At 34.6% G+C, this 25559-nt stretch overlaps 1 protein-coding gene across 1 annotated transcript in view; it reads right to left on the bottom strand.

The window, feature by feature from the left end:
- Nucleotides 1–25559, bottom strand: part of LOC118205639 (neprilysin-2-like) — a 161792-nt gene that overhangs the window by 26083 nt on the left and 110150 nt on the right. The window contains exons 12-14 of the mRNA XM_085810971.1: nt 23677–23754; nt 23461–23564; nt 17435–17499 (exon numbers count right to left, since the gene is read on the bottom strand). Coding sequence (XP_085667097.1) covers nt 17435–17499; nt 23461–23564; nt 23677–23754 — 247 coding nt within the window. The remainder of the gene's footprint in view (nt 1–17434; nt 17500–23460; nt 23565–23676; nt 23755–25559) is intronic.

Below are 25559 nucleotides of genomic sequence, written 5' to 3'. Positions count from 1 at the left end.
GGCTGGGTGTAGAGCTTAGCGGAAGGTACCGTTGGATTCAGAATGCCCGTGGCTCGCCGGATTGACCATCGGCATCTTCGTGCGACTTTAATTAGCCGAGATATTAATTAAAAACTGATTTTCTCCCTACATTTCCCTACGTTTTGCACTTTCTTTCACGGGTTTCCCCTATTTTAGGGATTTGGCCGAGTGCCAAATTCGTTTTTCTCGAATATCTGCGGAACGGCTCCGAGTTGCGATTCGAAACGCATATCCCCGTATTCGAAAAAAATCAACGAATCCATAGATACCGGTCCCATCTTCGTACGACAATAATCGGCGGAGTTATTAATTAAAAACTGCGAAAACGTTATTTCATTTTTCGGACTGGCAACCGTCTCGGAATTAGCTGAGATAAAATTGCTTTTTCGAAAGCGCCGGGGGGATGACAATTGCTTCCGCTCGAGATTTGTGCTGGCGAAAGGTCACGTGTCAATTTCTTTTTTTTTAAATATCTATGGAACGGCGCTGAGTTGGAATTCGAGGCAGGTGTCTGCGGATTCCAAAAAATTCTACGAATCCAATGATACCATTCTCATCTTCGTAGGACGTTAATCAGCTGAGATATTAATTAAAAACTGTGAAAACGCTAACTTTCGGGCTCATTTTTCCGATTACAACAGTTTCTTGAATCGCCGCAGATACAAATCAAGGTTATATTCTAAAGTTGAATAAAGCACGCGATTGCATGTTACCTAACTGTATTTTAAAAATATTTCGTTAATGTAGGCATTTTAAATAAACAGCTGCTTTTCACAATTTTTTTTAAATTTCAGGTTAGGATGATTGTCACGTTAATTCTTTTATTGATATTGAATAAAAGTTATTATATTACATTAAATTTAAATGATGACGTTCTTGAAGTTGTACAACTTTAATCAGCTGGGATATTAATTAAAAAATCTGAAAAAGCTATTTTTTAAAAATATGTTGTTATTTTTTTAATAATAAATTTGATTTTTTGGAATAATATATTTTTTTATGTTATTAGATACGTGCACTTAATTTAGATATTATCTTTTAATGCAAATGATATTTTAAATAAGTTCGCACCAATAAAAATTAAATTCACACTTTTTTTTTTTTTTTTTTTAGATTAAAGATTTTTCTTTGCTCCTTTGAGATGGTATACGGTAACTTTCGAATCCCGGTGAGCAGGCAGGCTACACTCATGTTTTTTGTGATTTTACGCATATCTCTTGTGTATGCAGTGTCTTCTGGATGCATAAATGAATAAAGCTGAACTCTGGTAGTTCGGTCCTAATTTCGAATCCCTTCGAACGGGCTGGGTCCATGGGTGTTTGCGTGATTTTACGCATGTGCCTCGTGTACGCAGCATCTTCTGGATGCATAAGTGAATAAAGCGGCCGAAATTCGCTCAAAACCTCTGATTACTGGTAGTTCGGTCCAACTTTCGAATCCAAGCGACCGTGTTGGCTCAATGTGTGTTTTCGGGATTTTTCGCATGTGTAACGTGTATGCGGTATCTTCTGCATGCATACTTGAATAAAGCGGGAGCAGCCCGCGCAAAACTACAGAACACTGGTAGTTCGGTCCAACTTTCGAATTCCGGGGTACTGTACATAAAATTTGGTCGCATACGTGAATACAGCGCGCGGATACCGGGTAAAACCGCTGAACACTGGTAGTTCGGTCAAACATTCGAATCTCTGCGAGCGGGCTGGCTGCATGGGTGTTTTCCTGATTTTCCGCATGTGTATAGTGTATAAAGTGATTTCTGGATGCATATGTGATAAAAGTGGGCGCAGCCTGCTCAAAACCTGTTAACGCTGGTAGTTCGATCCAACTTTCGGTGTCGGCGAACGAGCTGGCTCCCCGGGTGTTTTCTTGCTTTAACTCATGTGTATCGTTTATGCAGTATCCTCTCCATGCTTATGTGTATAAAGCGGGCGCAGCCCGGTCCACAAAATCGCTGAACACTGGTATTTCGGTCCTACTTTCGAATTCCGGGGTACTGTATATAAAATTTGGATGCATACGTGAATACAGCGCGCGGATACCGGGTAAAACCGCTGAACACTGGTAGTTCGCTCAAACTTTCGAATCTCGGCGAGCGGGCTGGCTGCATGGGTGTTTTCGTGATTGTTCGCATGTGTATCGTTTATAAAGTATCTCATGGATGCATACGTGAATAAAGCGGGCACAGAATACTGGTAATGCGGTTCTGGTAATGCGGTAATTTCGAATCCCGACGAACTGGCTGGCTCCATGGGTGTTTTCGTGATTTTACGCATGTGTATAGTGTATGGAGTATCTTCTGGGTGTATATGGGAATAAAGCGGGCAGAGCCCGCGCAAAGCCACATAACACTGGTAATTCGGTCCAACTTTCGAATACCGGCGAACAGGCAGGCTCCATGTTTGTTTTCGTGATTTTACGCATGTGTATCGTTTATGCACCATCTTCAGCATGCATACGTGAATAAAGCGGGCACAGCACGCGCAAAATCGCTGAAAAATTGTATTTCGGTCCAACTTTCGAATCGGCAGCGGGCTGGCTGGAGGGGTGTTTTCGTGATTTTACGCATGTGTACGGTGTACGCAGTATCTTTTGCATGCACACGTGAACACTGTTTTGGGCGGGCTCCCGCCCAAAAGCGCTGAACACTGGTATTTCGGTCCAAATTTCGAATACCCGCGAAAGGGCTGGAAGCATGGGTGTTTTCGTGATTTTCCGCATATGTATAGTGTATGCGGTAACTTCTGCATGCATAGGTGAAAAAAGCGGGGGAAGCCCGCGGAATGCCGCTAAAAAATGGTAGTTCGGTTCAACTTTTCAATACCGGCCAAATTTAACATAGGATATCTTTTAAAAACGAACAATAATAAGCGGGCTTCAGCCCGCTCAGCTGGCGGGCTTGCCCGCTAGTCTATACTATTAAAATCTGTGTGCCTCTGTCTGTTTGTGTGTTTGTAACATCATCTCCTCGGGAACGGCTGGGTGTAGAGCTTAGCGGAAGGTACCGTTGGATTCAGAATGCCCGTGGCTCGCCGGATTGACCATCGGCATCTTCGTGCGACTTTAATTAGCCGAGATATTAATTAAAAACTGATTTTCTCCCTACATTTCCCTACGTTTTGCACTTTCTTTCACGGGTTTCCCCTATTTTAGGGATTTGGCCGAGTGCCAAATTCGTTTTTCTCGAATATCTGCGGAACGGCTCCGAGTTGCGATTCGAAACGCATATCCCCGTATTCGAAAAAAATCAACGAATCCATCGATACCGGTCCCATCTTCGTACGACAATAATCGGCGGAGTTATTAATTAAAAACTGCGAAAACGTTATTTCATTTTTCGGAGTGGCAACCGTCTCGGAATTAGCTGAGATAAAATTGCTTTTTCGAAAGCGCCGGGGGGATGACAATTGCTTCCGCTCGAGATTTGTGCTGACGAAAGGTCACGTGTCAATTTCTTTTTTCTTAAATATCTATGGAACGGCGCTGAGTTGGAATTCGAGGCAGGTGTCTGCGGATTCCAAAAAATTCTACGAATCCAATGATACCATTCTCATCTTCGTAGGACGTTCATCAGCTGAGATATTAATTAAAAACTGTGAAAACGCTAATTTTCGGGCTCATTTTTCCGATTGCAACAGTTTCTTGAATCGCCGCAGATACAAATCAAGGTTATATTCTAAAGTTGAATAAAGCACGCGATTGCATGTTACCTAACTGTATTTTAAAAATATTTCGTTAATGTAGGCATTTTAAATAAACAGCTGCTTTTCACAATTTTTTTTTAATTTCAGGTTAGGATGATTGTCACGTTAATTCTTTTATTGATATTGAATAAAAGTTATTATATTACATTAAATTTAAATGATGACGTTCTTGAAGTTGTACAACTTTAATCAGCTGGGATATTAATTAAAAAATCTGAAAAAGCTATTTTTTAAAAATATGTTGTTATTTTTTTAATAATAAATTTGATTTTTTGGAATAATATATTTTTTTTATGTTATTAGATACGTGCACTTAATTTAGATATTATCTTTTAATGCAAATGATATTTTAAATAAGTTCGCACCAATAAAAATTAAATTCACACTTTTTTTTTTTTTTTTTTTAGATTAAAGATTTTTCTTTGCTCCTTTGAGATGGTATACGGTAACTTTCGAATCCCGGTGAGCAGGCAGGCTACACTCATGTTTTTTGTGATTTTACGCATATCTGTTGTGTATGCAGTGTCTTCTGGATGCATAAATGAATAAAGCTGAACTCTGGTAGTTCGGTCCTAATTTCGAATCCCGGCGAACGGGCTGGGTCCATGGGTGTTTGCGTGATTTTACGCATGTGCCTCGTGTACGCAGCATCTTCTGGATGCATAAGTGAATAAAGCGGCCGAAATTCGCTCAAAACCTCTGATTACTGGTAGTTCGGTCCAACTTTCGAATCCAAGCGACCGTGTTGGCTCAATGTGTGTTTTCGGGATTTTTCGCATGTGTAACGTGTATGCGGTATCTTCTGCATGCATACTTGAATAAAGCGGGAGCAGCCCGCGCAAAACTACAGAACACTGGTAGTTCGGTCCAACTTTCGAATTCCGGGGTACTGTACATAAAATTTGGTCGCATACGTGAATACAGCGCGCGGATACCGGGTAAAACCGCTGAACACTGGTAGTTCGGTCAAACATTCGAATCTCTGCGAGCGGGCTGGCTGCATGGGTGTTTTCCTGATTTTCCGCATGTGTATAGTGTATAAAGTGATTTCTGGATGCATATGTGATAAAAGTGGGCGCAGCCTGCTCAAAACCTCTTAACGCTGGTAGTTCGATCCAACTTTCGGTGTCGGCGAACGAGCTGGCTCCCCGGGTGTTTTCTTGCTTTAACTCATGTGTATCGTTTATGCAGTATCCTCTCCATGCTTATGTGTATAAAGCGGGCGCAGCCCGCTCCACAAAATCGCTGAACACTGGTATTTCGGTCCTACTTTCGAATTCCGGGGTACTGTATATAAAATTTGGATGCATACGTGAATACAGCGCGCGGATACCGGGTAAAACCGCTGAACACTGGTAGTTCGCTCAAACTTTCGAATCTCGGCGAGCGGGCTGGCTGCATGGGTGTTTTCGTGATTGTTCGCATGTGTATCGTTTATAAAGTATCTCATGGATGCATACGTGAATAAAGCGGGCACAGAATACTGGTAATGCGGTTCTGGTAATGCGGTAATTTCGAATCCCCTGCGAGCGGGCTGAATGCATGGGTGTTTTCGTGATTTTACGCATGTGTATAGTGTATGGAGTATCTTCTGGGTGTATATGTGAATAAAGCGGGCAGAGCCCGCGCAAAGCCACATAACACTGGTAATTCGATCCAACTTTCGAATACCGGCGAACAGGCAGGCTCCATGTTTGTTTTCGTGATTTTACGCATGTGTATCGTTTATGCACCATCTTCAGCATGCATACGTGAATAAAGCGGGCACAGCACGCGCAAAATCGCTGAAAAATTGTATTTCGGTCCAACTTTCGAATCGGGAGCGGGCTGGCTGGAGGGGTGTTTTCGTGATTTTACGCATGTGTACGGTGTACGCAGTATCTTTTGCGTGCACACGTGAACACTGTTTTGGGCGGGCTCCCGCCCAAAAGCGCTGAACATTGGTATTTCGGTCCAAATTTCGAATACCCGCGAAAGGGCTGGAAGCATGGGTGTTTTCGTGATTTTCCGCATATGTATAGTGTATGCGGTAACTTCTGGATGCATAGGTGAAAAAAGCGGGGGAAGCCCGCGGAATGCCGCTAAAAAATGGTAGTTCGGTTCAACTTTTCAATACCGGCCAGATTTAACATAGGATATCTTTTAAAAACGAACAATGATAAGCGGGCTTCAGCCCGCTCAGCTGGCGGGCTTGCCCGCTAGTTTATTTTAATGCTGTTGTGGATGACAGTATTTCTTACAAACCAGGGGGAGTTAGTGATGATACGTAAATGAATATTCTGCTATGATAGAAGAATTTGTCTGTTAGATTTCGCAGTGGCTGCCCAGGCGGACGCTGCATACATAACGATGGGCCTTATGGTTTGAAGATAAATAAACCTTTTTGTAGTACTATTTAGCTGTAAAGTTCTGCCGAGTATAGGATAAAGTGCCATGAAGGCCTTTTTGAGCTTTGACGTACTTTATATGATTCTTAAAAGTAAGGTGCTTATCAATGAGAATTCCGAGGTATTTGACCTGATCTTCTTTTTTCACGATGGAGCTATTAATTTTGATGTCTTCGAAATTTCCCAGGAGAACTTTTTTACTAAAATTGACTATTGAGGATTTTTCAATATTAATTTTAATTTTTCATTTTATGAACCACTCCATAAGGGTTCCGTTGCCTCTCGTAGTTTGATATGAGCAATGTGTGAATTTAGTGATTTGCATAGTATAGCTGTACTATCAGCGTAGCATGCAACTAATGCAAAATCCGCTCATGTTAGGTCATTAGTAAATATATTATACAAAGTTGGTGAAAGGATACCGCCCTGCGGCGTTTCAGCTTTAATAGATTTTATAGAAGAAAGATAACTGTTGATCCTAGTTTGAAAAGTTCTATTGCTCAAAAAATCAGCTATTACGATGATAGTTTCAGCAAGAAAACTTTGTGTAATAAACTTGACAAGGAGGGCATGATGTCAGACCTTGTCAAAAGCTTTCTCAACGTCTGAAAATAAACCCACAACAGTTTCCTTTTTATTAAAGCTTTCTCTTGTGCATTCGACTAAGCGTGTAATTTGATGTGTAGTAGAAAAACCAGTACGAAATCCAGACTGATGGTCTTTAATAATAATATGACTATTGATAAAATTTTGGATGCGTTTTAGAATGATTTTTTTTTTTAGAATTTTTGCAGCTGCAGGTAGTAGACTGATGGGTCTGAAACTTAAGATTTGAGTGCTATTTTTGCTGGGTTTTTTAATAATAATTATAATGGCATGATTCCATTTTTCCGGAAAAATGCAGAGACGTAAACAAGAGTTGATAATATTCGTGAGTAGAACAATTCCTTTTAGGGGGAGATTTTTAAAAGCTTTGTTTGAAATAGCATCGTAACCAGCAGATTTATTTGTATTGAGTTTTTTAGTAATATCTTTTATTTCTTTTGGAGTAGTAGGGCTATTGTTGGCAGAAGTATTAGTTTGGAGAAAATTGATCACTTGGTTTGTGGTAGGTAAGTCTGTAGATAGAGTATTTGGACTTGAGTTTTCGCATTGAAATTGACTTTCATAATTGTCAGCGAAGCTTTCACTAATTTCTGTAGAGTTGTGGATTAATTTATCATTCATTTCAATTGGGCCAATTTTTTTTTTTTTTTTTTTTTTTTTTTTTTTTTTTTTTTTTTTGTATTGCCTTTTAAAGATTTAGCGAGCTTCCAAACAGATTGATCCGTATGGGAGAGTTTCATAACGAACCTCTGCCAATTTTCATCTCTGTATTTTCGCAAGGCGATTCTCAACTGTGTAGGTGCTGTATTAAATCTGGTTTTGTCTTGGGGATTTTGAGTACGTTGGTAAATTTTTGGAAGTCGATTTTTATAGTTCATTTTTTGACGAATATGTGCAGGCAGAAGGAAATTTCCTTCTTCTTTTGAGGATTTAGAATTATTGATGGCAGAGCTGATATTTTTATTAAAGTAATTAATAGCTTCATTGATGTCTTTCCTGGTTTGGACTGGAGGCTTGGCAGAAATGTGCAAAGTAAAGGAAGTATTGTAATCGCGAAACATTTCGGGTATCATATTTAAACTGAAATATCCATTTCAACCGCTCTCGAAACCATTAGAATGAAGTTTTTGCGTGACATCTGTACGTACAGACAAAATAAAGGACTGTTTTTGCCAAAACGGATTGTAAATTGGAATTAAAATGGATTCAGTAGAGATTGTTTCCTTGACGTTTGTACGTACGTATGTATGTATGTATTTCCTGTAACTCAAGAACGAGTAACCGTAGAACATTGAAATTTTATACATGGGACTACTTTAACATTTACTTGTGCACCTCCCTTTTTTGTTGCAATTGGCTGCACCATTCATATATATATATTCTCACATTGTTACCTGGCTCGGTGAGCTTAGTTTTTCTTTTCTTATATGTTGGTAAATTGTGCATTTTTTGCTTTAAAAAGGATTGAATTATGTGGTTTCCATGTTCGGGTTAAGGTTTTTACGCATTGGTTAATCTACATGCAATGGTTGTAGAATTGTCAACAATTTAAAAGTTTAAGTGGCGAGTTGAGCCTAACGAAAGGCTATTTCTTTACATTTGGAACTCAGTAGAATAGTGAATTAAGTCAGTCTCTGCACCTTCAATGTCTTCAATGTCTTGAGCTACATACTTTGTATACGTAATGCCTAGCTTTCTGAGGATAATTCAACGTGTTAATCTTAAAAGATGAATCGAATAACTAGTTTTTGCTACACAGTAATATGCTGTCATACAATCCCATTCTCATCAAATAATTTCTGGAGAAGAAAAATTTTACTATTCCCAGCTAGCCTTTTAACTGATTTTCACTTGCAGACTACTATCTTTTTCTTAAGCGAAGTCTCACCTCAGTGATTATTATTTTAATTACGCCATAGATATTCAGGTAACTACAGCATCAGACTAAACAATATTTCAAAATATAGAGTTCTGCCAAAAAATGAGTCTAATCGTACAAACGTGTGAAGTGTTGTATAAACTTATGAAGGTTATACATTGAAGGCGGGAGAGTACAAATGTTTATTTCTTCATCTTTACATTTTGTATGTCTTTAATCCTAAATTTTATAGGCGAATTGTGCAATAACGTAAGCTTTAGAAGGTTAAACAATGAATCGGAGAACAACCTTTTGTAAGTTTTCAGATTACATTTTTTCCCTTTTCTCCTCTACAGATAAATGTGACTTTTCTTTAAAAAAAAGTAAATTCACGAAAAATTTCCTTTTTACTTCCTTGTACGAAGAGGAAGTATTATAATCGCGAAAAATTTCGGGTATCATATTTCAACAAAAATATCAATTTTGACCGCTATCCAATGCAATTTAATGAAGTTTTTGCGTGACATCTGCAAGTAAGGACAGAATAAAGGACTCTTTCCCCATGAAAAAATTATAAAACTGATTTAAAAGGAATTCTGAAGAGAATGTTTCGTGGCATCTGTGCGTACTTACGTACGTACGTATCTCGCATATCTCAAAAACGAGTAGCCTCAGAACGTTGAAATTTTGCATGTAGGACTGCTATAACATGTAGATGTGCACCTTGTATTTTGGTTGCTATCGGCTGCACCAAAAGTATATAACTATATGTATGCATATATCAACTCTGTTACTCGGCTCAGCTCAGTTTCTTTATTCTTATATGTTTGTAAATTGTGTATTTTTTGCTTTAAAAAGGATTGAATTATGTTGTTCTTATCTTTCGGTTAAGGTTTTTTATGCCTTTAGGAAATCTGCATGCAATACTTGTGGAGTTAACAACAATTTGAAAGTTGTTTAAGTGCCGCTAAGCCTAATTAATTTTGCGATGGCGGACATGTTTGTTTACATTTTAAACTTGGCAAAATAGCGGATTTGTTGCCAATCTAGAGAAACTAAGCTTCGCAACAACAAAGATAACGCATTCTTTTATTATAGCGAATTAAATCATGATTAATCCATTCCAGAATTTATTCGAGGAAATAAGTGTTTCAGATTTACTCTGGTAATTTTTAATATAGATATTTGGAATTTTTATGTATTTTTGCCTGGTCGGGAAGTGAGAACTGAATTAATTGAATGAGAAATAATTGTCTGTGAAAAACCGTTTCTTTTTTGTTGTTTTTCTTTGCTTAATTTCTTTTATACATCGTTTTATATTTATTACAGTATTTGAATAGAACATGTGGCAAAGATTAGGCAATTCTTAAGATGATATAAATTTTGTTCATTCCGAGTTAAAATATGAATGAAATGGAACGCTGTTAAGTGAACCTAGGGCCAGAGTGTCGCTGTGGTAAACAAATACAGTGAATTTTAAAGAGTGCATTTATTCTATTGCAGTTTATGCGTTATCGACGATGTAGATTTACTTCAATCCAATAAGTTGGCTAATCTTTGGAATATGGTAATAGGTAGTTTGGCGACATTTTGGTAAGGCGATAAAGGTTAGTAGCTAGAACTTTAGCAATAATCTGAGAAGTACACAGTTCCAATCACACATTATTTTGTCTCAGAGAAATGAGAGATCATGAGACATATCATGTGACATTTATGGACGAATCAGAGTTCTTTAATTCAAAAAGGGGGGAAATTTGCAAAAATATATGCAGTACTTCATACCATTTTGTATGTTCAGCTTCATTCCATCTTGTATGAAACAATGTTGCTCAATATTTGGATCACATGGCCATTTCTAAAGTAAATTCCAAATTTTTATTACATTTATGTGATCATCCAAAAGAGTTGCTTGAATGGTGTATGAGTGTATGGAGTATGGTAAGTTAGTATTTTTAATCATTTGGAGAGATTATTTTTATGCATTGTTCTAAATATAAGCAATAAGTAAATTAATATGCTATTCCTGCATTTTCGTGAAAATTTTTATAATTCATGAGAAAAATTATTTACATGTTTCATATATAAATTTGGCCTGTAAAAACAAATTTCTGTGCACGTTTGTTCCACTACTTTCCGGAAAATTCCGATCTTGATTTTAGCTAATAAGGACTTAGAAACAATTTCGCACCTAATCTTCGTCATGATTAAGCACTTTTGTTCCATTAAAGTTCTAGCATAAGCGTAATTCGGCTAGCAGATTGTTGGAAAAAAATTTGAGTTAAAAAAAAAAATGCCTTTACTTTGTGAAAACAAAATGGCGTCCGAAACAAAATCTAGCAGGTTGCTGTATCAGGGTCTGTCGCCAAATTTCGCCAATTCGCCAAAAAATCGCCAAGTTACCATAATCCGAAGATTTACCTATAAGTTTAAATGAAATGCAAGAAAAAATGCGTATAATTTAATATTCCGTACAACGAAGTCATGTGGTGTACACATCAGACTTTTTATAGTTAGTGAAACCTGCAGAAAATAATTAACAAAATTTCGATTCATAGCTGGTTTATGTCAATTTCCCGAGCACGGTTAAGCAACTAATAAGAAAGCCAATTCATCAAAGACTTTATTAAACAATAAAAATGTTCAAGAATTAAAAAATCTGTGGAAATTATCAGATAAATATTTCCCGCTTTATATCAATAAATAATTTATTAACGTACAAATTATTCAAAAATAGGGTTTCAAATATAATTCGAGAATGGATTTCCTAGAAACAGATTTTGCGAGTATTGTATAGTAAATATTCGCTACAGGACACTCAGCATGTCAGGAAAAAAATTTTAATCCATTTAATGTCCTTTAAATAGAATTTTATGTAACAAGATTTTAATAAACATACCAAAATTGAATGGGGAAAATTTCATTAAGCTCTTTAAATGGAATTGTTTCAAGAATTTCTCTAAAGTGCATCTGAAACAGTACTAATTTTTAATATCAGCCATGTTTATGATATCGTACCTCTTCATTTATCTTCGCATTTTTTTTTTTATGCGCGTTCAAGCAAAGCCATACTAATTTAGTGCAACACTCGATTCTTTAAACACCAGATATACAAGACGCTTATCATGGAGAATAATAGTGTGATTGTGACAAACGAATGACAACAAGCAACTGTACGCTTTTCTGCATATCCAGAATATTCCAACGAAGATGACGTAAAAAAATGTTGTAATACTGACGGCAAGCGAAGTTTCATAACTCTCGTTATGATTTATTCTAGTTTGTATTTTGTTGCTGAGTTTTAAAAAATATTTAATTGGAGTTTTAGAACATTTATCTGTAAGTAAAAGCCCATGAAATATTCTTGAAATATTTATTTTATTACAATGATATCTCAGATGTTTACGGTTTCTTGAATTTTTTTTAATTAGGTAATTACTTTTTAATCATTGTAGCTAAATTTGGCGTGTTCTTGTTAAAATATAGGAGATAACTGCTATTAAGATACCATTCAATACACATTATGATTCCCTATGCGAAAAAGTATCTTTCCAGTTGGTATTCACTGGCGATTTACTCAATATAGCAACAAATTTTCCCCGGAATCAGTAATAAATAATACTCGCTCAAATAAATGATATGGCATTATTAGTCCGTATACTTCAATTCTATGAGCGTCTCAATCAAAATCTTATTGAACGCACTGGTGATTCATTGCAACGCCCATCAGCGGCTGAACGGAAAAGTCGCTTACTGGTAGTTTCGAACTAGATTCGATTCCAGGCAAGGGAAGTGGACATTTTCCTCGTTTTCCCTTATGTGTAATGTATGCACGAGACAGTTGTTGTGAAGGATATCCTGCACGAAGGCATCTCTTCAATTAGGCAGATAGCGCAATATGCTTTGCCGTAATCAAATACAGACGATGTTCACTCATTTCTGTAACAATTTTGACTTTTAATAATTGAATTTAAATATTAATTTTAAAATTTACATATGACTGGCATCAGATTGGAATAAGGTTTAATTAACGTCTGCAGCATTAAAAACATTCTCTTTTCTTTAAAGCTGAAGAATAAAGAATGGATCGAAGGCTTTTGCACTGTCCGAAAAGAAATACTTCAGAAGAAAATACTGAAAGAAATACTTTCAGTTGTTAAAAAAACTTGTGAAAGGCATGTTTTTAATATTTCTGCACGTAACCTACGTGACATAATTAACGTGAAAGGAAAGAAACGTCAAAGTTTACATCTGATTTGGGAAAAAAAGGCAAAAAATGCATACTCAAAAAAGGTTCATACAGATTTTAAAAGTCGCATCTCATGTTTTAAAGGAAAATTCAGCCCCAAAGAGAATCTTTAAATACCTAATGTAGAACCTAATGTAATCCTTAATGTAGAATCTAATGTAATCCCTAATGTAGAATCTAATGTAATCCCTAATGTAGAATCTAATGTAATCCTTAATGTAGAATCTAATGTAATCTCTAATGTAGAATCTAATGTAATCCCTAATGTAAAATCTAATGTAATCCCTAATGCAGAATCTTTAAATATGTCTGTAGGAACTGTGAACAAATTATAAAATTTGATTTAAAACTAATGAAATCTAAACAAAACGTGATGTTCATCGCCTAACGCTGAAACATGTTTCTCAGCGTAAGACTATAGGCAGCTTGTAGTGTGAAAATTATTTGGAAGGTGAAAAATGGAAATATATTGTTAAAATTGATGAGGCTTGGATATACTTATCTGATTGCAAAAGAAAAAAGATCGATTTACTACCCAAAAAAGAGGAGAATAAGACTTAATATGTTGGTTCAGAGAAAACAAGGAAAGTTTTTCTAAAGGTTTTGTGGTTATTACTGGATTCTCTTTTAACGGAAAACTTCAAATAAGGAAAGTAGAAAAATGTCAAAATTAATTCGCATTACTAACATTTCTGATATATTTAACACCTTGTTGATTAGTTTTAACGCTTATTTTTAAAGAACAAATTCCATCTCTTTATCCAAACAATCTTCACTGTATTAAATTCCATCAGGGTAAGGCTCAGAGCCATACCTCTAAATCTACTGCTCTATTTTATAAAAAATTGAGAAGTGAAACCGGAATTGAAGCTATTCCCTCTAAGTGTATCTCATCCAAGTCCTCTGATGGGTCCCCTGTGCATTTGGACTTTTAAAGCAAGCTCATTATAAAAGGCTTCCCAAAACATTGGATGGACTCTGGAAGATTGCGAAGGAGGACTGGAAAAAAAATCAACCTTGTTGTTTTAAGAAAAGGACTTTTATCTTCGAAATCAAGGTGTAAAATGATAGTTCAACAAAAGAGCTATCGGACTGAACATATTAGAAAATAAAATTCTAAGGTTTATTTATATATAAATCTTTGTAAAATCGATACAAAAATTTGTGTATACCCTCTGTAAACCAAAACCGATTCATCGCAATAACATTCGTAAACCTGATGATCAACTTGGCGATAGGAAACTATTGGAACTTTGGGCGCTGCATGAAACTACATTTAGATCCGTAGAAGTTTTCAGAAGATCCCTAAATTCGAATTATTTGTGCATAATTTACCTTACTATACTAAATCTATATTAGATGCTCTTATACTGCTAACAGTTGAAATAGTAGCAAACGCTTCTCATAGAATTTTAGAAGTAATGCCGATTCCTGGCAATGAAGTTGCGATTTTTGCAGAATTGAGAAGTTTAACTTAATTGAAGCTGTAGCTGTTCTGAATGCCGTAGTTATCTGCCAGCGGGGAATATTTCTTTTACTAGAAGCAGCTTCAAATCTGTTATTTACTTTTGATAACATAATTTAGTACTAAAAACAAAGAAGCTTTGTTCGCTTTGTTAATTTACAAAAGAAAACGAATCGCCCAGCTGTAATAGTAACGTGTATTTTGATGCTTATTTCTTAAAGATAATTGGACAATTTAGTATTCTTAATTGATCCTAGATCTGTTGTTTCAAATTCACTTGTGTCATGTTCAGAGAAATGCAAAAAATCGTTTTTGACAACGTTTTAACAAGCGCACACTCAACTTAGATCAAACTTTATGGCCAAGAACTTTTAACACGCGATTTTCAATTACATCGAGCTTTTAAATAAGCCTTTTTCTATAAGAGATTAAGTGCAGATGTTTCACTTAATTTTAATCAGAAGTCTAATCCTCAGAATGATGGATGCTGCAACTCACTCATATCTGGAGGGAAAACTTCGGTAAACAACAATTTATTGAATTAAAATCGTTAATGAAAATAGCATCTATCATAAATTATTGCTCGAATTTCCGTATATATTTAACCGTTTTCAGCCAGATCAAAAGATTGAACACAATGTTTTTCTCCTCAGAGAAACCGGTTCACCGATTGCTGCAAGACCACGCAGGATAGATTGTAAAAGTGGAATTTCAATCCGTATTTGATTTAATCACATGAGAACCTAAAAAAGCGATTATTCTTCTTTATTGCTCCCCAAAACGCCGTGCAGATTGGATACCAGCAGGTGATTATCCAACTTTAAATAACCAGACTGTTTATAATCATTATAGAAAACTGAATATTTTAGATTTTATCTCTATGTTATACAGAAATAATTTGTCTCCATGTATTATGAGAGCTTATCATCAGTTACCAGTTAACCCTCGAATGTAAAAAAGACTACAATTCCACCGCCTTTTGACCTAAGGAAAATTTGGGCTTTGTAGTATGGTTTAAATGGATGGTTTTACGAGCATTTGTGCGCTTTTGCAGGTAATATTCCTTTTGCTTCCGGTTTTTCATACATCTGCAAGATTTTGGAACTTTAATAATGCGTGCCTATGATTAGGGCCTTTATATGAAGTCTTCTGAATGCACATATGACTTAGAAACTTTGGAAATTCTTGGTATTAAACTTTGTTCGGAACGAATTAGACACTTAATACAAAAAGTTAAAACTACTTAATGATTCCTTTCTCTCTTTATACATACACTGAGCGACTTTGGGGATTACACAAGTTCTACAGAAATTTTATTTCAAGAGCAGCAATATACTTGATCTCTTAGTTAAACTTCTAGAAGGGCACAAAAACAGAAGAAAATCTCAGCAAAGTCAGATATTACAAATTATTAATCTTTTCTGCAAGTATTTAAAATGGACTTAAGAATAATATTCTTTTGATTTAAAAGGAATATTCTTTTGATAGCATTGGTTGGATGCTTTTGAGGGAATTAGAGACTTATAATATTTTTTATCAGCCGATTTATTAGAAAATTAAAATGTTAAAATGAAAGTTTTAAACCTTCTTTTGTATAAAATGTACAAAACATAATAACGTTATTAAAAGTGTTGTATAAGGTCATCTTATTTTGGTTTAAAGTATATTATCTACAAGCTCCAAAGTTTATATATATATATATTAAAGCAATATTTGCGGCTGCTCCTGATTAAATATTAATATCTCGCATCATTTCAGACTAAAAAGGAGTGTATCTTTCTATGTTTCTTCTCTATACTGAAAAATTCAGTTTCTATTTCTGTAACATTAATTTTAACAAGAAACTTGCTTTATTTCTTCTAAAACTAAAACTGAAAAACATCAGTGTGTCAAAATTACTATCAAACTGATTGAAATGTTTTAAAACTGATTCTCCTGTTCAAACTGGCATTAGGTGGCATGTTATTTTTCCTTTTATTTTATGAATACAATTTAGTAATTGCAATTTTCATCGCATTTTATGGCTACTCAAAGATATGAAAGAGCCCTGTTTTGTGATATTGACTTCAGCACTGCTGGTGCAGAAGTTTCCACTTCTTCCTCGGAGAAAAATTTTCTCTATGTGATTGCCATGCCCACAGTGGCGTAGCTAGGGTTTTCAGCGCCCGGGGACAACTGAAGAATTTGCGCCCCTTTCTGTGTGCCAAGAATGGAAAACATACCATTAAAAATTTTCGTAGCATCAATTTGGAGCCCCCTGGATGCTGCGCCCGGGGACAGATGTCCCCTCTTGCCCCACCCTAGCTACGCCACTGCATGCCCATGTTGAGAACACGCAGAAATCACATGTCACTAAGTCTAGATTCTGTGCTGTTTATTCCAGTGATGAAAGATCAATTTCAAACAGAATTCATAATATCACAGCAGTGTGCAATCGGGTATTGTCTAGGAGCAATGATTCTTGAGCAAATAGTGTTTTTAAATCAGCATTGCTTCACACAAGCAGTTTTTAAGATGCTTACATAATAGTCACTTTTCACTCTCTTCCGATAAATTCAAATTCTTGATAACCATAATTGTATTGGATAACTTGCTTGAAATTTCTTACTTGGATTTCTTCAATGTTACTCACTTAAGTTATATCTCGCACTGAAATACGGACAGTGTTGATAGCACTAAAAGCACAGCGGATAGTCAACTGATAGCGCGTAGAGTGGCTCTTGGTATACATCGATCGGTATGACGTTGTTCTATATATTAACTAGGTCCAGCGATACCTCAATTACACTTCTTCATGTCAAGTCATATCATACATTGAAATACTGAAGCATTGTAAATACTTAATCAACATATGTACAGAGAAATATGTCAAGTATTTCCTTGTGGCTCTTCCCAAATCTAATACAAAATCAAATCAAATCTCTGCCATTCCGTCATACAGACGTTTTCCTCATCCGTTTCAGTGAAATTTATTAGGTAGTTCCATTCACTGTCACCAAATATGACCTCACTCTCCTAATGTAAGTTCAAACACAGCGATCTTCCAAAAAAAAGTTTCGTCTTGGAATTTTTCAGTCATTCTGTTTGTATATATGGAACGAACAATGTTATAACTACGAAACTGAGAGTAAAAAGAAAAACATATCTCACCAAAGGTAGATTTCTTATGGTTATAAAAGTACTTTACAGATGTAATGTTTGCGTGCTCCAGCCAACTGCAAAGAAACATAAAAACCAAATGAAGTCCTTTGGTTTTAACGACAATTTTCCTATGTAATAATACATTTTTCTTTGTAATTAAATCAATAGATATTAGTTAAAAACTCTTCAAATAAAAATGTTAAAGATGAGGAATTAAAGATAATCCCCATTTCTTTTTACTACTACTTGGAAATTTTCTAATTTTACATTAAAACAAGTGTAGAAAACTACTCATGTCACAAAACCTAGTGCTTATGTGTAAAGTTTTACAAAGTCCGGTAAGTCTTTCTTCATCATTTTAATTTTCTATTGAAGTAAGTAAGAATTATCAATACAATAAAATTTGAAAACAGGAAAAAAATAATGGTTTTTTTTTTTTTTTTGCTATTAATATAATTTGTGCTATTAATATGGCTATATGCAACCAATAGCAGGTTTTGTGACATCTTGAAAAATTAGCAAAATATAATCGGGTATTGTGCTATAAGCTGAACATGCAAGTGTTAAATAATTATAAACATCAAATGGAATTAAACAAACTGTATTCGTATAAAATAATCATGTGCAAATAGGAAGGAATTATTGTTTAATATAATTTCGTAAGATGCACTTCATAAACAAAAACGGAAAAGTATAATCAATGAAATAAGAAAATATTAAATAGAAAAATTAAATGCAAATATTTTAATATGTAAAGAAAAATCAAACACTTGCATTAAACTTTAGATTTATAACAGAGCCCAACGTCCACCAAACGACAGCAAGAACTAATCCTAATCATTTAATAAGTTTACATTTTATAATAGCTTTTAACCGAAATAAAACCAGGTGAAAGATATTACATCTAATTCAATTAAGATTAATAAAGGATCTTTTTGTTCTTGTCTCAAAATGGAAAAAAATGAAATTAAAGATCAGACTTATTCTCCATTTAGAGAGACAAAATACATCGCGATACATCACCGTTAAGTCATATGGCATATGTTCTTCATAATACAGAACACTTCAGCCGAAAGTTAAAGGGAACTTGCGCAAGAACGTGAGAAATAGCTTAAATTTTGTTCTGTTATCAAACAACATTCATCAAATAATTTTCTACAAAATCATTACATACACCAAGGTTAAATACCGGCCACCATTAAATTAAATGGGCAATTTTATCTCCTGTAACAGTGTTTTTATTTTTAAAGAAAAAATTTTAAACCCTGTCATTTTATTTCGGTTTTCTTTTTTTTTTTTTTTTTATTATTATTATTATTATTATTGAAAGAAATCCTTAGAGATATAATTCTTATGCTTAGATATTTCACCACAGTTGGAATGAGTTTATAATGAACGTCATTACTTGCTAGATGCATCAACCTAGCAAATATATATCTTTATCGAGAAATGTTTGCGGCACGAGTTGCCCTAGAATGGAAAATAACTATATATCCCTTTTAGGTTAGCTATATTTATATTAGAACAAAATATAATTACGAACTTTAAACTTTTTATTGAGAATACTTACTTTAAAAACAAGAACACTATTATAAACTATTATTGTAAGATCCTATCTTCTTTGGTATCACACAAAATGTCTAGTTTGGCCAGGCGAGTTTCGCACAAGTATGAAAAGTAGCACAACAGATGAAAGATATAAAAGCCCTTTTTTATTTAGCTCAAGTCTTTAACAAAAAGGCGAGCACTACGTGCATACAAAATAAATAAATAAATAAAAACTGGCTACTTGTGGTGAGAACTTAACGAAAATTTAAGAACAATTTCGAAATGTAAGAAGTAGTGCTAGACTTCAAAATTTAATTCAACTTAACCTTTTGTAGACGGATGGCCAATATATTGGCAGTTGTATTCCCTGTTTGAATGGACGGGGTTGTCCACTTTATTGGCCATGTCTTTTTCTCCCATTTTACAGGCTGAAAAGTGGGGTGATATGTCAAATTTGACGTCCCTGGGTTTTCAACCACTTATCTCTTTCAAAGATCTCCCTTTTGCGACATAGATGCACCCCTCTGAGAATCCATTAAACTACACAAGAATCTTTGTTGCAAATAGGAGGTATTTCTTAACGGGGGGAAAGCATTCGGTTCAAGATTTCCCGTCTTTTGGTAGCTTTTACTGCTACCAAAGCCCCGGCCTCAAAAGGCTAACAGGCTGACTCAGCAACCTACACCGGCTCAGGCAAACAACGTTTGCAGACGGGTGCTTTCGCGTAAGCGCTACACCAGTGTCGATATACTTATTAAACGGCCAGAGAGCGCAGCCGCAATTAAAATTAAAATAGCAAATGTGCGCTATACTAGCGAAATGACGCTGTCTAACCTTTTCAATTCTTCTGTTTAAATACCCTCTTTCCTTAACTTGATTTGCATCTCAGCGAGGAAATGCGGGAAATGCGAGGGTAAATAAGTTCAGAAAAGATACCAAAATTAAAATAATTGGTTGTTCAAACTAAGGGAAACCCTACATTATTAGAACGCTTTCAATACAGGTTATAAAAACACATTTAATTTAATTGTGGTCAATAACCAACATCTGGGCAATTATTTGGTTACAAAAGAAAATGAGAATTAGCAGCTGAAATCTTTTCAGCCCAAAGAGGTGGTAGCCCAGAATGGCGGTTAATTTCGGAAGGGCATTTTGCGTTGTTTCGCTGTAAACGTCAGCTTCATTTTTCAGATTGTTGCCACGAAACATCATCACCCTATATTTTATTTAAAGAAATTAAATAATGAAGAATCTTCATGAACGTATGTATGTTTCTCGCATTATAAAAAAACGACGATACCTAGAGCCATCAAATATTGAATAACGTAATCCTTCACCCGAACATCACCCGAGCACCTGGACGCCCGAATTTGGAATTTGTTTTACTATCTGATTCATATTTTGTAAAATTTAACGAATTTCTGATTAACAAACTCAACGATTTCACAATACTGCACGGAAAACAACATTTTTATTTCCAGTGAGTGAGACTGTTTATCGGAAATTCTAAAGATATATTGTTTTTAAACATTGTTTTGTAATATTGCTGTTGAATTGAATTTTATGTGGTTTAAAGCGATGAACATGATATTGAATAAATAGAGGTAACACACAATATGGTAAAAAAAGATTCTTTGGGCGTCATATAAAATCTGAAAGCTTTCAGATTTTACTTTTATTATTATTACATTAAAAATCATCAATAGCTCTTTATGAGCTGGTATATTTGTATCAGTTTTATTGCATGTTACTTTTTTCTGAGACTTTTATGTGCATTTTTTCGGTGCATTTTTATACTATAATTACATCTATTTCAATGAATCACTGGAAAATTCCTTTTCGAATTATTCCTTTTTGAATTATTTCTTATCAAATATTCGTGACGCGAATAAAGAACCCTTTGAGAGATTTCGTGGCCGTAATGGTATATTGCAATATTCGGCATTGCAGTAATAGTAGAAATACCTTATTAGAGGCAAATTTCTCTTGTATTACCTCCACTGGTGCTTTCTCGATCAAACTGAATTCTTTTCCTACGTAAGCCTTACATATGCAGTGGTGATGCAAAGGGACAAAGAGAAAATGGAATATCACCATTTAAATTATTATTGCCAGACAGCAACATTTGATGCTTGTGAAACACAGTATCACCGGGAAGCCAAGCGAATACGCCAGTAAGCTAGGGATTTTATGATAGATGTTCCATATTTCATTCTGACGTAAACTAATATAACTATTATTAACACCGAAATAAAAGTTAATTAAATTATAGGGTTCCCCTTATTTTGCATAACAAATTTATTTTAAGTTTGATATCTGCACTGAACTTCTTAACTTCGCCGCCACTTTCTCGCCAGGATGTAAATTTAAAGTTAAGTGAAGTGCGTATTTCAACGGCTGAATCTCTGAGTTTATTCAGAGCAAGGAGGTTAGAATAGAAGGAGGGAAGGTTCAACTCAAACGGTGAAGCTCGGCGGCCATGTTCCTGTTATCGCTGTGACTTGCGCAAGGGAATCTGTAATTGCATTATTATTTTTTTTCTTTTCTTTTTGAAGCATGTCAGCTTGTATTGCATATGGATGCACAAATAGATTTTCGAAAAATATTCCTAAGATTACTTTTCATTCGTAAGTATTGATTTTCTTTTTCTATGTAATTTGATAAATATGTTAAAAATGTCATGTTGTTTTCTTTCCAGATGTGATAAAAGTACTCAATAATAATCAAAATATCTTAAATACATTTTAATGTTTCTGTTTATTGCTGGTAACTTCATTCCTTAACATACAATGATATATGCTAGGATTTAAACTGTATAATTTGAACGTTTTAGGTAATTCGTTTTATAATTTTCATTAAAAGTAAGAAATCAATTGTTAGTATTTTTATGAATTGTAAAGGTGTTAAATAAAGTAATGTTTTTCTTTATGTATTAATTATTATTCATTTTAAAGTTTTGTGAACTGTTAGGAATATAATTTGTGCATTTGATCAAGATAAACTTACTTTTCTGCTGTTAAAATTTTTTTGCATAAATTTACAAATTTGTGGGCAGCATAGCGATTCTTTATGTATTAATTATTATTCATTTTAAAGTTTTGTGAACTGTTAGGAATATAATTTGTGCATTTGATCAAGATAAATTAACTTTTCTGCTGTTAAAATTTTTTTGCATAAATTTACTAATTTGTGGGCAGTAAAGCGATAAAAGTAAGTAAAAATTTACACAACTGAACATGTGGAAAGATGTATCCAAAAATTTATATAGGTATATTTCTGTAATTCAGCTCAATTCAAGGCAATTTCTTTGAGATTCATATATACAAAACGCGCATGAACTGAAATCACTGAATTCGCATAAATCTGTTTTATTTTATTAATATTTATTCTCTTGTTATGAAAAGAATTTATTTAAAACTTTCATTTAAAAAAATGCAACCTGTGACTATATTTTAGATGATTATCTGCTATTAATTTCAGGTTAAATTATTTTAAATGATTCTTTAATAAATTACACTATTGTGAATAAATCAGAAATATCACTTCTCAAAGGAAAAATTGAAACGTACACCCAACAGGTTGCTAATAAAACCTAAACAAATTCTTGAAATATGCAGAAACATCCTTTTTAAAGGCTTTAATGTTATGCCCATGCATTTAGATTTCGAACTATTTCTTAATGATTTTCTGTACGTAGTAAATTACGGATATCATCTTTATAACTTTAAAACAAAAAACTAACAATAGCGAAGCATTTTATTATAAATTTAACATATTTTTACTGGAAAATACATGCACGGAACAGCTTGAAAACACGTACGTTTCACTGCAGTAATGCAATGTTTTGAAGTTACAAACATGGACGCCACTTGTTCGGTAGAGTTTCATTCTCCGAGAGTGGAGGAAACTGCGAACCCTCCCTCCTTCTATTCTAACCTCCTTGATTCAGAGCGTGTTTTCACTAGCCAGCGCACGTTTTTGTTGTTGTTTCGCTGTTACACTAGTCACCCTCTTGGCCATTCGGATAATCACCAGGCCTGTTTGGTTTTTGTGAGTCAACCTGTTAGGCTTAACTTCGTGCTATTCAGCACTACTTATTTTAAACATTTGACTTGAATTATATTCTATGCTTTTAGTTTCACCGCAAGTTTGACGGCGCCATTGTAATGCACGAAGATCGTGCCTTTCTGTTAACTATTTGAAATTTAATAAAAGGTTACTTTCACCTTTCTTCTGTGCTGGTATTTATTCACGCCTGTGCGAGAATTCGCCAGGTTCATTGTAGGATCTAATTTAGTTTATGTGAGAAAAGAGAGAACGACCCTACACAACAATATAAATAAATATTGTTTACATTTTCAGAGACCCTCAGTATATAAGAAAATACGATTCTAGCTCCATAACATTCACCTTTCGAATGTTTGTTCAACAGTGATAATAAGAGAAATAAAACTATTTATTTACTAGAATAAAAAATGCTACCCTACGTTTCACTAAATTCGGGTCTTTGAAGACGAAGGAAGGAATAATCAGCTGACCACTTGCGCACTTTCATTTCTTTGTCAAAGTAACTCTCATTTCCCAGTGTTAACTGTAAAATAACAATGAGGTGAATTAAATTATATTAGAAAGGAATTTTGAAATATCCTTAAGTTTGCTACTTAGAAAATTTTATTTACAAATAGATAATAATTTTCACTTACGTTACTGTACAAAAGTTCAAGAAAAGATCTATTTATAAGAATGTCTGGATGTCCAATGTACGCTGTTGTGGAATCAACCTACAGAATATAAACAAATTAGGTATGTTACTCCCAAAACCGCGTTGCAAGTACATTTGCAGGCCTTCCGCTTTTTGTATTTATAGAATTTACAGTTACATATCATATATATTTATTCCATCCAAAATACAGATTGCCTGATAAAGTTACATCGTTCAATTAAAATGGTCATCAATTGGCTGATTTAATTTAAACAAAAAAATTACGGCTAGTTCTCACATTAAGGATGCAAAAACATAATACATTTTTAATGGAAGTTGTTTCATTCATATTATGCACAGATTGTCTATGCAGTTTTAGGATTACGTTTGCACAAAATCAAAAAGTGAAGAAAACAGCATCCGTACTCCTTTGTCTTTATATACAATTTTAATAAATCCACAAAATGCTTGGCACGTGAATACAGTCGCTTGATTCCTCACAGAACCTACTTTTTAGAATACTGTTTACGTCTGAGGGTACGGTTTCCGGAATCACTTTAATGCTGTTAAAATAATGAGGTAGACTTAGTATTTTAGGGAAGAAAAAATATCACTAACTGTTAAAGCTGTGACATAACATAGCTAGCTGAAAATTGTGGTATTTTTCATTGCCAGGAACTGATGGTCAAAAGTGGAATTAGATGACTATCGTGCAGCAGAAACTGCTCATTTGATTGCGCATTTTGAAGTCTAGAGCGCTGGATTCATTAGATGGCTGTCCGTTGCACTTTTTAAAATACTAAGTTCATCGTCTGTTCCATAAAAATTAATTTCTTATCACTTTCCAATGAGAGAGAGTCATTAAAATGGTCTTTACTGAAGAACTTTGAAATTAACGCTTCTCTATTCTTGGTGAATCTTTCCAAACAGAAGAAGGCATTTTTTTTCCTTTTCTTCTTTTTTCATATCGTAAGCAAAACACCAGGCTCCATCTCCAGGCAGAGTGTGTTTGAAAAATTCAAGATTAATGTTTGTCGTTTGGACAAATTCATTACATGCAAAAGTTCTATCTTAAGGTCTATAAGGTATGAAGGACAAAACGAAAACAAAATGTTTCGTTTTTCGAAATTTTCAACTATAATTCTGTAGACAAATTTCTTTGTTGTGGTCAATTTAATCAGTTATCGTTAAATCAGATCACTGAATCAATTGATAGAAAGGTCAGGTGGCGAGTTTTCAGGAACAATTACAAGCGTTTCCGATGCTCTCATCCTTTCTAATTGCGAAGATCAACCACTGCAATGTTCTCAATCAACACCTTCACGTCTATAATGAAATCATCGTAGCAACAGAAAAAATTTGATCAAGTTAATGATTGTTCCCCATATGCTTAAAGCAATATTTCAATGTTTTCTTTTTATAGATTTACAGCAAATCTTTACTGATATTCTTTGCTCAGCTTTAGAAACTGTGATCGTATATGTTCGCTATTCACAAACAAGTAATTAAACGCATAGAAAAATGCGTTCTTTAGCAAATAATTGTTCCAAAAAAGCCGTTGAGGTGACATAATATTATATGCTGTCAGTTATTATTTAGTATATTTGATTAAAAGAGTAGAAAATATAGTTCTCAAATTTTCAGACTCAGCGCAGATTCTGATAAACTGGATCAAACCTTCATTAGCATGTGCTGCAATCACAGCAAAAACGTTTCTTTTGTTACAATGCGTATACATTTTTCTGATGGACCCTATATTATGCAAAATACTTTTTCCTCCTTGAAAGTGAAAATTTAAGTCTTTCCAATTAATTACAATGACGAAATGTTTGAAATTCAGTAACGATTCGCTTCCTAAACAAAGATAAGTGCGAAAAATCCATA

Source organism: Stegodyphus dumicola, chromosome 2 (genome assembly GCF_044657685.1).
Source record: "Stegodyphus dumicola isolate Sdum_Otavi_A_Nest chromosome 2, ASM4465768v1".
Lineage (NCBI taxonomy): Eukaryota > Metazoa > Arthropoda > Arachnida > Araneae > Eresidae > Stegodyphus > Stegodyphus dumicola.
The sequence above is the reverse complement of the archived record's forward strand: the minus strand, read 5'-3'. Positions and strand labels throughout refer to the sequence as shown.